This window comes from Antechinus flavipes, chromosome 2 (assembly GCF_016432865.1).
Source record: "Antechinus flavipes isolate AdamAnt ecotype Samford, QLD, Australia chromosome 2, AdamAnt_v2, whole genome shotgun sequence".
Taxonomy (NCBI): domain Eukaryota; kingdom Metazoa; phylum Chordata; class Mammalia; order Dasyuromorphia; family Dasyuridae; genus Antechinus; species Antechinus flavipes.
In genome coordinates this window covers 614187882-614204664 of record NC_067399.1, presented here as the reverse complement: position 1 = coordinate 614204664, position 16783 = coordinate 614187882, and the positions used below count along the sequence as shown (strand labels likewise).

General features: G+C 42.9%; 1 protein-coding gene across 1 annotated transcript in view; it reads right to left on the bottom strand.

Moving 5' to 3' along the window:
• UBTD1 (ubiquitin domain containing 1) overlaps positions 1–16723 on the bottom strand; it is a 59425-nt gene extending 42702 nt beyond the window's left edge. The window contains exon 1 of the mRNA XM_051981804.1: positions 15895–16723. Within this exon, the coding sequence (XP_051837764.1) occupies positions 15895–15964 (70 nt within the window). The 5' untranslated portion in view covers positions 15965–16723. The remainder of the gene's footprint in view (positions 1–15894) is intronic.
• Between the last annotated feature and the right edge of the window lie 60 nt (positions 16724–16783).

The following is a 16783-nucleotide window of genomic DNA, read 5'->3' as shown; positions in this document are numbered from 1 at the left end:
ACCAGTATTTGGTAGGACTGTGCTAAAAACCTGAAAATCTCAACTTCTTTTCTACCAAAATAATGGTCAACATAAAAGTCTTTAAAAGTCATGCTACTTCAAGCAATACAAATAATTTGGGACACAAGTTCTTTCTGTTTAAGCAAAGATCAGCAGAAAAACAATGATTCTGGAGTTAACTCAAATGATGTTAGGGATCAAAAATAAAAATGTATTTTCTACCAGGAGAAAATAGCACTTTGCCGGCACTATACAAACAGGAAGGCACTGAGATCTACATAGGTAATGATTAATATTGGCTAGAAAATCAGAAGAGAGTTTTTGAAGCAAATTTCTCTGATAAAGGTTTCAATTCCAAGATTTAGATATATATGAAATACTCATTCAAATTTATAAGAATAGGAGCCATTTCCCAATTGACAAAGAATATGACATTATTCTTTCCCTCCCATCTCCTCAGCTGGCTACAAAGCTCTTATAACCAACATACAGATTTGAGGGAAACAAATTTCTGCATTGTTTAGGTCCTAAAAATGTCTTATTCACCCTATGTCTTCAGTCCATCACATTGGTCAGGAGGTCTATGCTTTGTGACCATGGGTATCTGGAATCCTGGTTGGCACTGCATTGATCCTACTTTTTCAAAAGCTGTCTGTTTCTGCAATGTTGCTGGTAGTATCCCATTACATTCCATAATTTGTTCAGCTATTCCCCTACCAAGGGGAGCCCCTAATTTTCAATTCTTTGCTACTATTAAAAGTGCGGTTGTAAAACACTTTTATACATCTATTTAAAAATACCAAAGAGCCCCACAACCAATCACAATGCAATCAACATACTGGGCACATAAAGATATAAAGAAAAGTTCCTATCCTCAAGGAGCTTACTCTCATGGTCATATCAAAAAAACCAAGATTTGAATTCCAAGTGGTGTTCTTTACACATACACCCTTCTCTTACCCGCCATGACACTCTCCAACTCATCTGGTAATTCAAACTGTTCTTAAATTTCCAACTCAATATCAGTAAATACAGGAAATATTTCTAAGAAAAGGTAAACAGGATAAATCAAGGTAGTATTACAAAGTTCAATATAGGGTGAGAGAGAAAACACAGCACAAGCAGAGAGATAAAATAACTGCTAGTTAAGAGAGTGGGGAAAAAAATGAGAGAATATGCCACAGTAATGGGCCAGAAAAAGCTGGGGGCATGCCCTGGCCTAGGGCTGGGCCCTGATTTAAGAGGCCTGACCAAGCCCAAATCCTCACTCATAAGAAGATTAGAGTAAACCACATGGTTCTAGTTAAACAGCAGCTTGAGGGGACAAAAAAATAACAAAAGTGAGCATTTGGAAGAAAAGTATCCAAAGCAAGAAAGCTGTCTCTTAACTGCTATGGCATAAGAAAGCACAGACACCACTGAGGATGGGAAAAGGAAGGAAGAATGAGCAGTGCAGAGCCTGGCTAGCCTTCTCTGGGAGAGCTAGAGGGAGCAGCATGGAGTCCCCCATGCTAGACACCTCAAGAACATCAGGAAGGGATTCAGATTTCTGTTTGTTGGGGACAGGAAACAAAGTTACTACCCAAAAAGACTTCTAACTAGGGGCAACTGTAAGCAGCTATGTCCACTTCAGGGTATCTGAAGAAGGATCTGAGTCAGGAGAGAGAGGAAACAAGTTTTTAGATTCGAGACATAAAATACTCCTTTCCTTTCAAAGGCCTAGAATAACCCGAGGCTCTAGGTCATCTTGAGCCATAATAATAATAATAATAACAATGATGATGATAATAATAGCTATATAATCTATAGAATGCTTATTATGTGTTGGGCACTATGCTAAGCATTTTAAAAATCCCACTAGACAATCGGGGAAGGTCTGAGTATACCAGTTATCTTTCTAACCCTTTCTTTTAGTCTCTGAGAACAAAGTTATTTTCTCCTCTCAAAAACTAAATCTTTTGCTTATATTCTAAATTCCTCTGGAATTTAGGGTCCTATTTTCAAACCAATCCTCCTTTCTCTTAACAGCTATAGTCTTCCTCCCTTCCCCCTCCTTTTACAAAGTACTTTTAACCATGGATAATTAGATTTTTCCAAACCCTAAAAACCCCAGCTATTTGCTCTTGACTGTTCCTTCTGGCTACATTCCCATCTTCCCTAAACCAAATCCCTCTAAAAAAATTCTTGTTTATGAAAACTGTACCACTATTCTTCCATCCATAACGCCTTTTCTCATCATCAGGTACAATAAATGTGTCACACAATTCTTTGAATTCTTTCTTTAAAATGTCTTTGGATTCATCTCTTTTCTTACAATTCTAAATTGAGGTCCTTATTACCCTGTGCAAAGACTGGTATCTTTACCTTTCCTTCTGTCTCCCTCCTTCAACCTATCCTGAATGACGACCAGATCAATTTTAAAACATCTTCAGTCACATTTCTCTACTAGTTGAGAACCTTCCAATTTTGGAATATGGCTCTCAAATTGACTAAAGCATCAATCTAAACTGTTAAGCTTGGTATTCTGAGGGACCCTCTTTCGTCAGACCCACCCTTTTTATTCAAGTTTATCTCTATTGCTCTCTACTTCATTCACGCTAGAATTCTAGTTGAAGCAGTCTCATAATTTCCCCCAAGCACACCTGTATTCTTGGACACTGAAGAGCCACACTGCCAATACCTAAAGAGGGTCCTGATGCATAGTGGTCTGTTTAAGTTATTTTATATCTCACTCTGTGTGTATTGAGAAAGGGCATGACAAGTAACAGTAAAAGAGAGATACATTTAAGTTTATTTAATAGCTAAAAGAGAATGGATGGTGGAAAAGGAATGGTCACTTTCCTAAAAGGTCAGTCTGAGCGGAACATGTGGGTTATTCTGGGATGCAAACACCAGAAAGCGAGATACTGAGAGAATTGCTAATTTATCTAAACTCAGAACTTCTTTGCTGTATTTATTTTGTTTTATGAACATGCCTGAACTGGAGCAGTCAAAAGTTCTTTTAACTGTCTCCTGTTTCAAAGGACCGATCAGAGGGTCAGGTAGAAAGTGGGTGACATCTTTCTGTTCCCTTACATCTGACAACAGAGTATCATTAACCCCCATCAATGATTAACCATGTAAATGGCCAAGACCAAGACACCAGAGCTTCCTAAAGGGCTCCTGGCTGCAGTCTGAGGTGCTATCTTTTACAAGTGCCCACACACATCTTAAGGGCAAGGCTAGATGACAGAGTACAATGCTAATAAAATATGGAAGACCTCAGATGCACTCAAAATGTTTTTTCTAAATTTAATAAATACAAAATAATATGGGCATTTCCATACACTTGGTAAAGCAGAAAAAGAAGAATTTTCCATGACAAAGCAGATCTCCAGTATGTGCAGCTTGCTTTTCTGATTATATAGTAAGTTTAACCTGTGGCTTTCAGAGTTGTCCAGCCTGTCTGTGCTAGTCATTTAAACTCTCAGTTTCAGTTCCTTGATCTGTAAATTTGGGATAATAACAGCATTCCTATCTCACAGACTTGTGAGGATCAAATGCAATAACTTGGGTAAAATAGCTATATAAAAGATATTATTTTGTTCCTAGTATAGTGTTCTGCACAAAATAAGCAAGAAATTAATGACACCGAATGTAACTCAATCTTAGTGCCTTATGCCTTTGTGTGTCCCCTCCCTCCTTCCAGGAATGTCTTTTCCACAATCTAGAAGAATTTTATTCTTCTGTCTGGGTTAACTATGAAGGTTTCAAATCCCTTTGTCCTTCCCACTCCCACATCCCCCAATTTTCTTTCTAATGATGCTGCTCCCTTTACTATCTTTCCTTAACACACAAAAATCCAATCTCCCTTCCCCCTTCCCCACCCCTAAAAACTCAATACAGTTCACCAAGATCAATTCTTTTACATGTAACCTTGATACCATTCTTCCAGATCATCTTCTTTAGCAGATTACTGATTTCCATTTCCTCTTCTCTAATCTTCAATACTTCCCCCTAACTCCTCTGCTGCCAGCAAACACACCCACATATATCTCCATTCCTAAGAAATCTTAGCAGCCATCTAGCAATTCTTATTTTCCTTTTGCCCTTCTCAGCTAAACTTTTTGAAAAACATTCTACAGACTTTTAGTCATGTTTGTAGCCTGGGCAAGTGGCCCAAACTTCTCTACAACTACCTACTTCAGCAAAACCTAGAAAGGCAGACTGAATAATGATCAAGAAATCCAATCAGAAGCTACAAAAAATGACATCTTCTACCCCAAAATTACACAAAAAATGAGGCTTCCCCCTCAATCCTTCAGAGAACTCCAGATTGGCACTAGGTAGCCTTCCAGTAGGACCAAAGATGTCTCAATCATTCTGTTTTGTATTTGTTTACAATTTCCCTAAAAAACTCCAAAATAGGGAACCAGGAAGCCCCAAAGACCACTAAGGAAACAAAACACTTAAACTAAGATGGTACACAGCCCAAGGGCTCTGAGGTCCCTAACTCTCTATATGGAGGGAGCCAAATTACTCGGGGCAGAAATCAGTCCAGGGGTCCAGAGCAGAACTTGGCCCTGACACAGAGCCCTGGCTCAATCATGAAAGCGGGAGAGATGAGGGAAACACTAACAAGCATTGAACACTATTCTATGTAGTTCTAGAGATACAAGGTAGGAATAACTGCAAGCAAAGAATGAAAAGAAAATAAATTTTCCACAGACTACATAAATACCAGAAGAAAAAGTAACTTAGAAAAAGAGAATCAACCTAACCCAAGAAATGACCCAAGAAATCCTGAAAACTATAATAGACCAAACAGATATCAAACGAGCCCAAAAAAGCAAAAAAATAAAAAAGAAATTGAGAATGAAAAAGAAAAGTAACACATTTAACCGGAGAACAGATCAAGGAGAGAGCTGATTTAAGAATCATTTGACTCTCTGAAATCCATGCTTTTTGCCAAAATAAAGTTTTTAAAGCCTAGACAGGATATGTCAAGAAGTCATAAATGAAACCTGCCCAGATCATTAAAACCAGAAGGAAAATCAAAGGTAAAACTCCTAAAGGAATCCCTAAAGTCCCAGTTATGTCACAGAAAAAATTCAAAGCTTTCATGTCAAAGAAAAAAACTGTGTAAGCATCCAGAAAGAAGCAGGAGGCCCATCCAGATCACATAAGACCTGGAAACCAAAGGAGATGCTAGAATATAACATGCCCAAAAGAACACAAGAGATAGATTTGCTACCAAGCAATTATCCCTGCAAAGCTAAGAATAATCCTAATGGGAGAAAAAAATGGATCTTTAATGAAACAGAAGACTTTCAATTATTTCTGATGAGAAGACCAGAGAAATCCAGAAAGGCAAGTTTGCTTCATTAATTGGAAGGCATTGTATGCCGATTTACTTCTAATCAATCCATGGGAGAGAAGAAACAAAGGTTCCTTTCAAAACCTTAATGTCTACAAAGGATTCTGAGACAATGAAATAAGAAAATATGGGGAGGGAATTGTGGGAGGCAGTGCCCGGTGAGAGGCTTTGAAGGGAGTGTAAAAGAAGGCACAGGAAAAGGTGGGACATTTTTCCACCTTTGATTTGATCTAAGTGGAGTTCATGATTAATAATTATATCGAAAAAGGGGTTGAGCAATAGGCATCGCATGAACATCACTCTTACCTGAAATGTGCAAAAGGGAGAATTCTGAAGACACACACAGAGATACAGACACATGGGGAGAGAGAGAGAGGTGTTGAGGTTAGATTAAGAAAAGGATAATACAAGGGAGGCAATCATCAGTCAATAGCAAAACTTCCAGAAGAGGTGACTGAAAGGGAGGAGAATTCCCTCTTACACAACTGAAGAATGTATAGGACTGCAATGGGATGAGGTTATGCTGTAAGAAAGGGTTGCTTGGGGCAGTGGTTAGATAGAGCACCAGCTCTGAAATCAGGACGACCCGCGTTCAATTTTGATCTTGGACACTTACCCCTTCCTAGCTGTGTGACTCTGGGCAAGTCACTTAACCCCAAAAGAGGATCCTTCTACAGCATGAATTCAGAAAGAATGAAGTAAGTAGACCTTTATACATCATGAAGAAAACGCTGAAAGATTTAAGAACTCCAACCACTACATCTACAGAGGATATAATGAAGCATGCTATTCACATCCTAACTGAGAGGTGTTGGGCATAAGTTATAGACTCACAAATCTTTAGACATGGCCAATATGAGGATGGGTTTTTGTGACTATTTATTACATGGCTTTTCTTTTTTCTTCTGCTTCAATTTGTTAGAGGGAGGGAATGGTCCAGGATTGAAGGGGGCGCTAACAATCCACCCCCTCAAAAAAAGGCCACTGGCAAGTGGTATGAAATGCAAATTCATGATTTCATCTAGAATTTTCTCTTGGGTTTCAGTTGCTGTGTATGGAAATAATCTTTTTTGATGTTTAAGTTCAGAATTTAAATTTTTTTTTAAAGAATAAAAATCAAAATTGGATTCTTCTCCCTTCACTCAATTCTCTCCCCTCTGCAATATTTCTATTGTGTTTTTGTGACACTGCTCTCTTGGTTCTCCTAGCTGTCCAATAATCATTCTCCAGGCATGAGGTGCTGTCATTAAAACCTGGCAGATTCATCACTGCCCTCACTGTGCTATTCTCAAGAAAGGAGGTTGGGTGGACCAGGGAGGAAAATTTGACTTGAATTACTGCTGGTTCTATGACTTGTGAAAAAATCTATGATCCTGGACTAGTCCTCTAACCTCTCAAAGCCTATTTTCCCCAAGTATAAACTACCAAGTTCATAGGACTAAGGCAATTAAGTAACATAAGAAAATGCTTTGTACCCAAAATGCACCAAAAAACACAAGCTATCATCATTAAGATAGTCCTGGGCTCAAGAAAAGGATCAGCAAGTCCCACTTCCTTTACTCTGACTTCTACTGTCTACTTAGGTACTTGTTGGGATCTACAGTATCCAGGGGCAAAGTTTTGTTTTGTTTTTTTTTAACATTAGAGTCTTAATTTGGTGGGTTAAACAAAAAGCCCTTTGGAGTCTTCAACAGAAAGAGAGGGAAGGAGATGGGAAGGGAGGGAGAGGGCGATGTGCAAGAACAAACTCTTCAATAGTCATAGAAATAAGCAAAGCACCATGGCCCTCATGGCCCCAGATCCCCTTCCTCAGCACAAGAAAGTGATACCAAATAGGCACAAAAGTGAACCTGATACCAGGGCTCTAATGGGAAAAGGCCACAGAGCAAACAAGAGGAGCCCCACTAGGACATAAACACCCCTGCAGAGAGCAGGGGTTACCCTGGGTCTGGAGCCTTGCCAGGAGCAGCTACGACACCAATGCTTTATAAATGAATTAAAAACTATTAAGAAGGAAGCTGCTAAGGCAGGGGCACAAGACAAATCTTGACAGTTTTTACTTCCAAGGCTCTCACACTCTGATTGAAGGAGAGAATTTAAGAAAGGCAAATGGGCAAGCCTCTGGAGTCCTAAGGGTGCAATGACAGGACACAGGAAGGGTCAAATACTGGGTACACAAAAGCAAAAAGAAGCCGTCCCTGCTTTCAAGGAGCTCAAATTCTAACAAACAAAACCATTTGCATTTTTCAAAGTGTGGCTGGGGAGGTATTTTGGTGAGGAAAAGTTACCAGGGTTTTTGAGAGGAGACAGAAGAACAGATTGACAAAACCTTTCTAGGAGTAATAACTGAATGGACCCGATTATGGTTCCAGAATTAGAAAGCAGATTTGAATGGGCAAAGATACTGAGAGGAGGCAAGCTGGCTGATGAGAAGATAGGGAGAATAAAGCATGGCTGAAAGAATAAGCCCTGGGAGGTTCTTACCCATTGGGATGGGGAAAAAGAGAATGAGTTTTTGGACACACCAACAAAGCATCCACAAAAAGAATGACAGTGGAATAAAGTAGATCTGATGTAAATGTCTGATTTGGTGTGTCTCCTTGTTTAATCCTTTTTATATATGTGCTTGCAGAAATCTAGAAGCAATCTAAATATACAAGAATGGGGAAATTGTGACACGTTCTGGTAAAGGAATAGTGATGCAATTAAAATCAAAGAACACAAATCAAGAAAGGCTTTTATGAAAAAATGTGTAGGGGAAAAAAACCCAAGTAAAAGCAAGGAGCGCACAAGAAACACAGTACAGGAGAGGAAAAGTGAAAGAGAAGAAACAGACAAATAAACCTTCACAAGAACTTAGAAGGAATAGCTAAAAAACTTGTGATGCTTTTACTTTTTGTCTTGATAGCTATAGGAAACTTTCAAGGTAGAAACTACACCTTCACTACTGCAGAGCTGCAGCTGACTTGGAGAGAAGCCTGGGGCCTGGCAGGTTACTGCCTTCCTGGTCCATGGCCCACAGAGCCTTCGGTATGTAGGAGAAGACCCCCCCAGGCCAGACTGTCTCTCCTTTATACTACATGGTCACTCTCAGCTACACAAGGTATGGAAATAAACTTCAGTGTAAAAGTTCATAAACAAGATTAGAAAGTCAATACAATGTAAGTTTTTAATAAGTTTAAAACAGCCACTCTCCTAATTAGATAGATGGAGCTCAGACAAAAATGTGCAAAAATTGTTTTTAAATGTGAAAAATGTTTCTGGCTGTAGAAATTCATAGGCACCCCACCTGGAAGCTTCAGAAAATGTTTTCAGGAAACAAAACCTATAAAAAAATGGTGAGCAAAGTATCCAAAGACCGGGCACTGGTGACAGACACCATAAATACATAGAGACAGACTAGAGAATGGGCCCTTCAATTGGAATTCCAGAATCTCAGACGGTGCTGGAAGGGACCACTCTAAAAGCAAAGGCTAGAACCCACCAGGGGATTCTGAAACAATAGCTTCTTGACATGTTCAACGTGAGCACCATGAGGCCTCTCAAAACTGGTTTCTAAAAATCACATTATAAATAGGGAGAAGAAAAGAGAAGAGAGAGCCTTGGTTCCATGTACTCCTATATTCAGCTGTTCTCTTCCTAATAACCCTAAAGAATTGTTATTTGTCATGCAAAGACAGGTAGCATCCTCAGGGACCAGAGGGTAAGGAAGGCAACACTGGAGGGGATTATAGAGCAGGAGGCCCAGGAAACCCTCAGGGAATCTCAAACTATTGGGTTTGGCGCGTGCGTGCGTGCGTGCGTGCGTGCGTGCGTGCGTGTGTGTGTGTGTGTGTTAAATTAGGTCCTTACTGTAGACAGGTACACTCTCCTACCTAAAGGTTGTGTTGGCTGTGTCAAAACATATATAAAATGGGAGCAGCTGAGTGGTTCAGTGGATAGAGCACCAGCCCTAAAGTCAGAAGGACCTGAGTTCAACTCTAGCCTCAGATACTTAACACCTGTTTGACACTGGGCAAGTCACTTAACCCCAATTGCCTCAGCAATAAACAAACAAAAACAAAAAACATATAAAATGAAAAGGAACAATTACCTAACTATGGAAGGGATGGAACCCCAAATACAGATATTTTCCTTTCAATCAACTGAGTATTTGGGATTTTTTAAAAGGCCTTAATTATGTAGATAACTGTCCCCCATTCTCCATTTATACTGTGGCTATACAAAAGTAATCACAAAGAGAAAAAAATGGATCCAGCACAAGTGCTTTCCTAACACAAATCTGTATTTCATCAATTCTCTTGAGAAACCAGGAGCAAATCCAGATTCTCTCTAGTGGCCAATGGCAAGTCCCTGAGTTTCTGGAGTTTGGAAGCTTCCAGTCTGGCCCATTAACTTGAGGAGATGGAGATGTTTGTTTACCTTCTATTTGCGTGGCTCCTAGGAACCCAAACTTAATGGGCTCACAGAGCACCTCCCTGGGAGGGAGAAAAGGCAGGGGGGATGGGAGCCTGGGGTTCCCTCCCTGATTGGCTGGTCTGTTTTGTTTAGGTGGTGGTGGTAAAAATGGGTTAGGCTGGAAAGGGAGGAGGAGGCGGCATGAGGACAGCCAGGCACCTGGGCTTCTCATGACATCTCGACTGACCAAACACCTTCTCACATAGGGCATCACTGTGGATAGAATGCCGGGCCTTGCAGTCAGCTCAAATCCTGCTTCTGATATTTCGTTCTCTGCCCTTGGGTAAGTCACATAGCTTTTCTCGGCCCCAGTTTCTTCATCCATAAAATGGGGATGATAATAGCATTTACTGGCCTCAAATCAAATGAAATAACAAAGGAAAGCCCTTAGCTACCTGAAAGCTGGAGGTAAATGCTAATCTTATCAAAGAGGGTCAGTGATAACTGGGCCAACACTGATAAATCCCTCTACAATCCTGTTCTTAACACGGGAAAGTTAAAAGCAACAAAATATTTTCTAAGGGCCATCCCAGCATTGAAAAACAATTTTTAAAAATTTAATTCTGGAGATACTCTCCTTTATCCCAAATCCTGCATCTGCAACCATACCTCCTTCAGTAGCAACTAAGCCAGGAAATCTGGACAGATGCTTCTATCAGAAAAGTAATTCCTTCAATAAGAAAAGGAAAGATGTTCTCTTTAATACAAGGTGTAAGGAGGCTATACCTTGGCTCAAAGCAGAGATCTGTCCCCAGATTTCAGTGTCTGTGTATTAGCCAAGTTTCCTCTGTCTAGGTTTTAGTTACTGCCGGAGAATATTACTTAGCTTTGCTCTGGAGATCATTTTAAAAGGCTGGCGTCAGGCCTAAAGTCAAAGTGGTATACCTCTGCCTCCTCAGCTCTGAAGGAGAACTGGAGAATCCCAGGCTGGGCAAGCATACCAGAGACCAATGGTATTTTCCCATAATGGTACATTGTTCCTAAGATGCCCACTATAGGGAATTCAGATGAGGTCAGGATTACAGCAAAACGCTAAGTTCCCCCTGATGAAATTGAAACTATTTCTACTTATATGAAAGGGTGTTCCAAATCACTCTTGATCAAAGAAATGCAAATTAAGACAATTCTGAAATACCCCTACATACCTGTCAGATCGGCTAAGATGACAGGAAAAGATAGTGAGGAATATTGGAGGGGATGTAGGAAAACTGGGACACTGATACATTGTTGGTGGAATTGTGAATACATCCAGCCATTCTGGAGAGCAATTTGGAACTAATAAAAAGTTATCAAACTGTGTATACCCTTTGATTCAGCAGTGTTACTACTGGGCTTGTGTCCCAAAGAGATTTTAAAGGAGGGAAAGGGACCCAAATGTGCAAAAATGTTTGTAGCAGCCCTGTTTGTAGTAGCCAGAAACTGGAAATTGAGTGGATGCCCCTCAATTGGAGAATGGCTGAATAATTATTAGCATATGAATATTATGGAATATTATTGTTCTGTAAGAAATGACCAGCAGGATGAATACAGAGAGGCTTGGAGAGATTTACATGAACTGATGCTAAGTGAAATGAGCAGAACCAGGAGATCATTATACACTTCAACAACGATATTGTATGAGGATGTATTCTGATGGAAGTGGATTTCTTCGACAAAGAGAAAATCTAACTCAGTTCCAAGTGATCAATGATGGACAGAAGCAGCTATACCCAGAGAAGGAACACTGGGAAATGAGTGTGAACTGTTTGCATTTTTTCTTCCCGGGTTATTTATACCTTCTGAATCCAATTCTCCCTGTGCAACAAGAGAACTGTTCGGTTCTGCACACATACATTGTATCTAAGATATACTTTAACATGTTTAACATGTATGAGACTGCCTGCCATCTAGGGGAGGGGGTGGAAGGAGAGAAGGAAAAAGTTGAAATAGAATTGAGTACAAGGGACAATGTTGTAAAAATTACCCATACATATGTTCTGTCAATAAAAAGCTATAATAGAAAAAAAAAATAAAGCTTTAACAAAATTTCGAAATTAAAAAAAAAAAGCTAAGTTTCCCTGAAAATGTTCGGATCATTCCATTCCAGGCACTGCTTAACTCCAGAAAAGGGGGAAGCAATTTGCCACACAAGGCTCCGGGATATGTGCATACCCACCCAGTACCAGGGAAGTTCTAACATGTCACTGTCAAAGCTGGGTAATACACTTATTTGTTGGCTATTTTCTGGTTCCCTATCTCTATGCCAGGTCATATTATTCCAACATCTCTCAGAAGGAAAATGGGATTAAAAAAACCCAACACCTTATGAAATGAAATAAGACAGCATCAGTTGCTTTTTAGCATTCACTCAGGTGGCAGGACTCAATCCCACTTCACTGCACACCAAGCCAGGGATACAAAAACAATCTTAACTTTCCAAAACGTGACCTCTTAACCCCAGAGTTTTTGACTCACCAAAGTTCTAATACTTGATCTTATGAACTTGATTTCAGTGTAGATTCTGGTTCACAAGCACAATCTCTTAGAGATAATTCTAACAAGCTTACTTATCTAGTTTCCTAGTCCAAAAGAACCCAAACCATAGCTGATAATCTAGGAGATTTAATATAAGGGCAAATATACTCAAGACTATTACATAACCATGACCCTGTTTCAGTGAGAAAAGATTAAACAACACTTACTATGGGAGAGGGGCTTAAAGACAGGGAAAAGAAAGAAAAATTTGGTAATACTGTAATTATAATTTTTTAAAAATGTTAGGAACCTCCATAACAACCTGCTTTTTCTTTCCCTACAAATGCCAAATAAATGACACTACTCTTCCACCTCATATCTGTATACAGATTGTAATTTTTCCCAAAGCATTTACATCACAAAGATTAATTTACTTTTTATGCCCACGACATTCTGTTGAAGTTTGAAGGAGGAGGGTGGGTTAAGGGTTGTGTCTTTTCTAAGGCAGATCTGGAATTACTACCAAAATCTCAACTCATGAACCCTTGTCTTTTTCCATGAATATGTTTTGTATATAAGGCACTCCCAGTTTCTAACCTACTTCTGGAAACTAGGCAGGGTGCAAGCACAATATTATCCCCAATGTAAAGTTTTACAAAAGGAAAATCTGGAGCCAAAGGATTTGGGTGTGAAAAGGCCTGGGATCACCTAGTGCCAAATCCTCCATTATACAGAACAAAGATCCAATGACTTGGCCAGACCCCAGCCAATAAGTGTAAGAGCTAGAATTTGAATCCAGGCCCGGATGCAGCTAGCTCTTTTTCCAATGGGATTTCTAAATCTTGCCTGCCAAGTGGAGGTCCAGCGCTGCCCCTTCTCCACCACCCCACCCCCAGCCTACTCCTAGATCCTCCCTCAATTCACAGCTGGCAGTTTAGCAGAGATAAGGCTCAGCAATCACCACTTAGAATAGGGGAAATGTGAGATACTGACAAGAGGCCTCCCAGCCCCTGCATTCTAACTAGGATTTCCTATTTTAAGAACTCCCCCAAGCAAAGGGGTCAACAAGAGCTTCTCGATGCTCCAAGTGCAACCCTAAGTGACTACTGAAGGCCAGTCTCATAAACAAATCCACAGGAGGGTTAGCAAATGAGGACACAAGAGGTGTCAGTCCACACAGGTGGGTGTAGCAATTTCTTTTATAACAAACATGCTGGAGCCTACTGATACTCATACATTGGGACAAGTGAAATAAAAAGATTATAGGATGGGAATCCTCAAAGCAAAGGAGTATCTCCAGCTCTGTCAGTCCGTCTAAGGTTCAGCTTGCCACATTTAGGAGGGAACCAGGCAAATTACTTACTTTCCCATTCAATTATCTAAGTTTCTAACAAGTTTAACAAACTCATTGACACGGATATAAATTTGTCCAACGAAAGTAAAGCTAGAGCTCTTAAGTTTAGTCAAAAGTAATTTTTGACATATCTAACATATATAGGACTGTTTGCCATCTTGGGGAGGGAGGGAGGGGAAAAATCGAAACATAAGCGAGTGCAAGGGATAATATTGTAAAAAAATTACCCTGGCATGGATTCTGTCAATATAAAGTTATTATTAAATAAAATAAAATTTAAAAAAAAGTAATTTTTGGTATGTGGAAGGACATCATACTGTAGAAGAAAAGAAAGGGAAGTTAGGGAATTGTTCTCAAGACAAACTATCCATTTCAAGGATAATAGTGGTAAAGAAAAATCTTGGGGGAAAGGAAGGGTTGGGAGAACAGGCCAAATTTAAACTGTATCACAGGATGAGGCTTCAGATTTGTTACTGGAATGCCAAGTATTTACCATGATTTTAGACTTCTGCCCGAAAAACTATCTCCCACACACATACCCCTTCTACCATGTTGCAATGATTGTCCCTTCTGTGACCCTCCCACTAAGAACCCAGTGTGCCAGTTCTGTCCAGCTAGATAAATTATATTACACTTGTGTATACCCTGTGTCTCACCCTCAGTACCCTGACTGCACTTCCTCCCCCACCCCCAAGGAAGCTCCTTGATGGCAGGAACCTTTGCATTAGTGTCTGTCTTCCAGAATCTTCGGAACAGCAGTATCTGCTAAAGTAAAATTACGTGTCAAGTACAGAAGCCTGTTGGATGGAAGAACTATTCAAATGAACAACTCCGTGTGCCTTTCATATCCTGAACTTCATTTTCTCCTCACACAAAATAAGGGAGTCAAAGTCCCTTTAAGCACTGAATATCAGCTTTCCTAAAGCCAATTCCCAACCTGAAACAGACTGTCAATTGGAGGAAACTTAATATACACAAAATAAAGGCTAACAACAAGAAACTAAAACTAAGTACTAGACCAAAAGTTCAGGGAATAACTGCTTAAGAGGCTCAGAGAATAAGGGGAAAGATCACTTCTAATTTGGAGAGAGGGAAAATCCAGGAAGGAGAGTGAAGAATGAATAGGAAAGCAAGCAGGTGGAGGTGGGCAAAAGGCATCAGACTTGGGGATGGAAGGGAGTGTTACAAGGCAGATCACTGTGGGCCAGATCAGAACTAGATGAGCCAAGCCAGCAAAGCGGGCCTTACACCTGGGTACCACTTTAAGAGTATAGACTTGGTCCTGGAGTCAATTAAGCTGCATAAGAGCTGCGAGCAACGACGGGACAAGATCCAGTTGAACCAGAGCATATGCTGAATGGTTTGGAAAATCCAAGGGGTTTGAGCTGAATCCCTCAAGTAGGAGGTTATTTAGGTAGTTAAGGTAACAAATGCAGAGACTGTGGGTTTGCCCATGTTTAGGGACAAAGTGGGGCCAAGCCAGCCGGCATGAACAGAACTTGGCTGGAGGGGAATGTGCTTGGTGGCCCACAAGTGTGGAGAGAAAAACTACCCTTTTAGCCTCAAAGCTTAAGTCTTTATCACGCCTTTCCAGTTAGGCTTCCCCCTTGGGTAACCTCACGACACACCTTTGAAGTCAGAAAAGTCCCTTATAAAGCCTGCTAGGAGCCCCGGGTATAAAGGGAAAAAATGTGGCGATGGGCCTCAGTTTCCCCATCAGGGCAACCTCGCATTATTGATCCGGTAATTTCTCGGAGGGCCCCGCAGGACTCTGTGAATGCTGCGACCACAACTCCGATCTCTCCCCTGGGCATCCACGAGATCCGGGAGTTCACGATTCCCTCACCCCGGCATGGTATGGACCCTGCTCCGGGCTTGGCTTTTCTCGGGACGAGCGGCTTCCAAAGCAGCTCCATCCTGGCCAACCCCGCGCTCTCCCGCAGAGCCCCGGCAGCCGCTCCGGTCCACCCCAGCCGCCGAGCCGCCGCCCTCGGAGCTCCGGCCCCGCAGCGGTAGCCAATATTTCCGCCCCCCTCCTACCCCTCCCTCGCCCCCGGTCACTTCCCAGTCGGACAGAGCTGGGCTAAGCGCTCGCTCAGAGAAGCCCAGACCGGCCGCCGCCTCCTCCTCCCCTCCCCCCGGCCCCCCGGGCGGCCCGGCGGCTCCGGGCGCGACTCGCCGCCCAACGCCCCCCTCCCCCCATGCCCAGCCAGACCAGGACTGGGAGCCAGGGCGGGAGCAGAACTAGAGGAGCTGCGGCCGGGGTCCTCACCTGCTCGCTTACGGGGGTGTCCCGGCGCAGCCGGCCTCTCTCGGCGCTGTCTCCCCACGCAGTTGCCCATGGCCGCGGCTCAGCCCGGCCCCATGCACCGGCGGCGGCGGGCTGACTGCTCCTCCGATGCCCCGAGGGGGTCCCGGGCCACTCCGGACTCAACTGCTCCGGCCGTTCGGCATCGGTTGTTGCCCCCTCGCTCCCCAGGGCGCGCTCAGCCCCCGACGCCGGCTCCGCCACAAACTTTGCGGGAGAGCGGGCGAGAGGGCGGCTCCCACAGCGCTCAAGAGTCCGCCCCAGGTGGTCGGGCCAGGGGGGCTGGGGCCGGAACCAGCAGGGAGAAGAGGCCACGGAGCGAGCAGAAAAGGGGGGGGGGGGAACACTGCGGCCGAGGCGACTCCGACCTAGCTCCTAGCTCCCATCGGAGTCCGGCCCCGGAGACTGTCACTCACCTGCCAAGCCCCGCCCCGGCCTGGCCCGGCCCGGCTTTTGCTCCGCCCCCCCGACCCAGGTGAGCATGTGACTGTCGGTACCGCCCCCCGGCCCGGGCCCGGCTCTCTCATTGGGTTCCCCTGAGGGGGCGTCCCATCCGGGCCCCACCCAGCCAGGTACCCGCTCCTGCGCCCGGTCTATCCCCGAAAGCCGGCTTTGTTAGTGGTCTAGAGCGGCTTGCCCTCCTGCCTACTCTACGAAACAGCTGAATCCCCGGGTGTTGACCCTTCCCCTTCGATACAGGGCCGTCCTCTCCCTCCCTGGGACAGTCCGGCCAGGAAGGGGGCAAACACGTGACCTGGGCAACCCTCTCTCTCCCGATTCCTCAACACGTGATTGGTCGGGAGCGCATGCGCGAGGCTGCCCCAGCTTTGCCGTGGGGCTTCCTCCTCCGTCT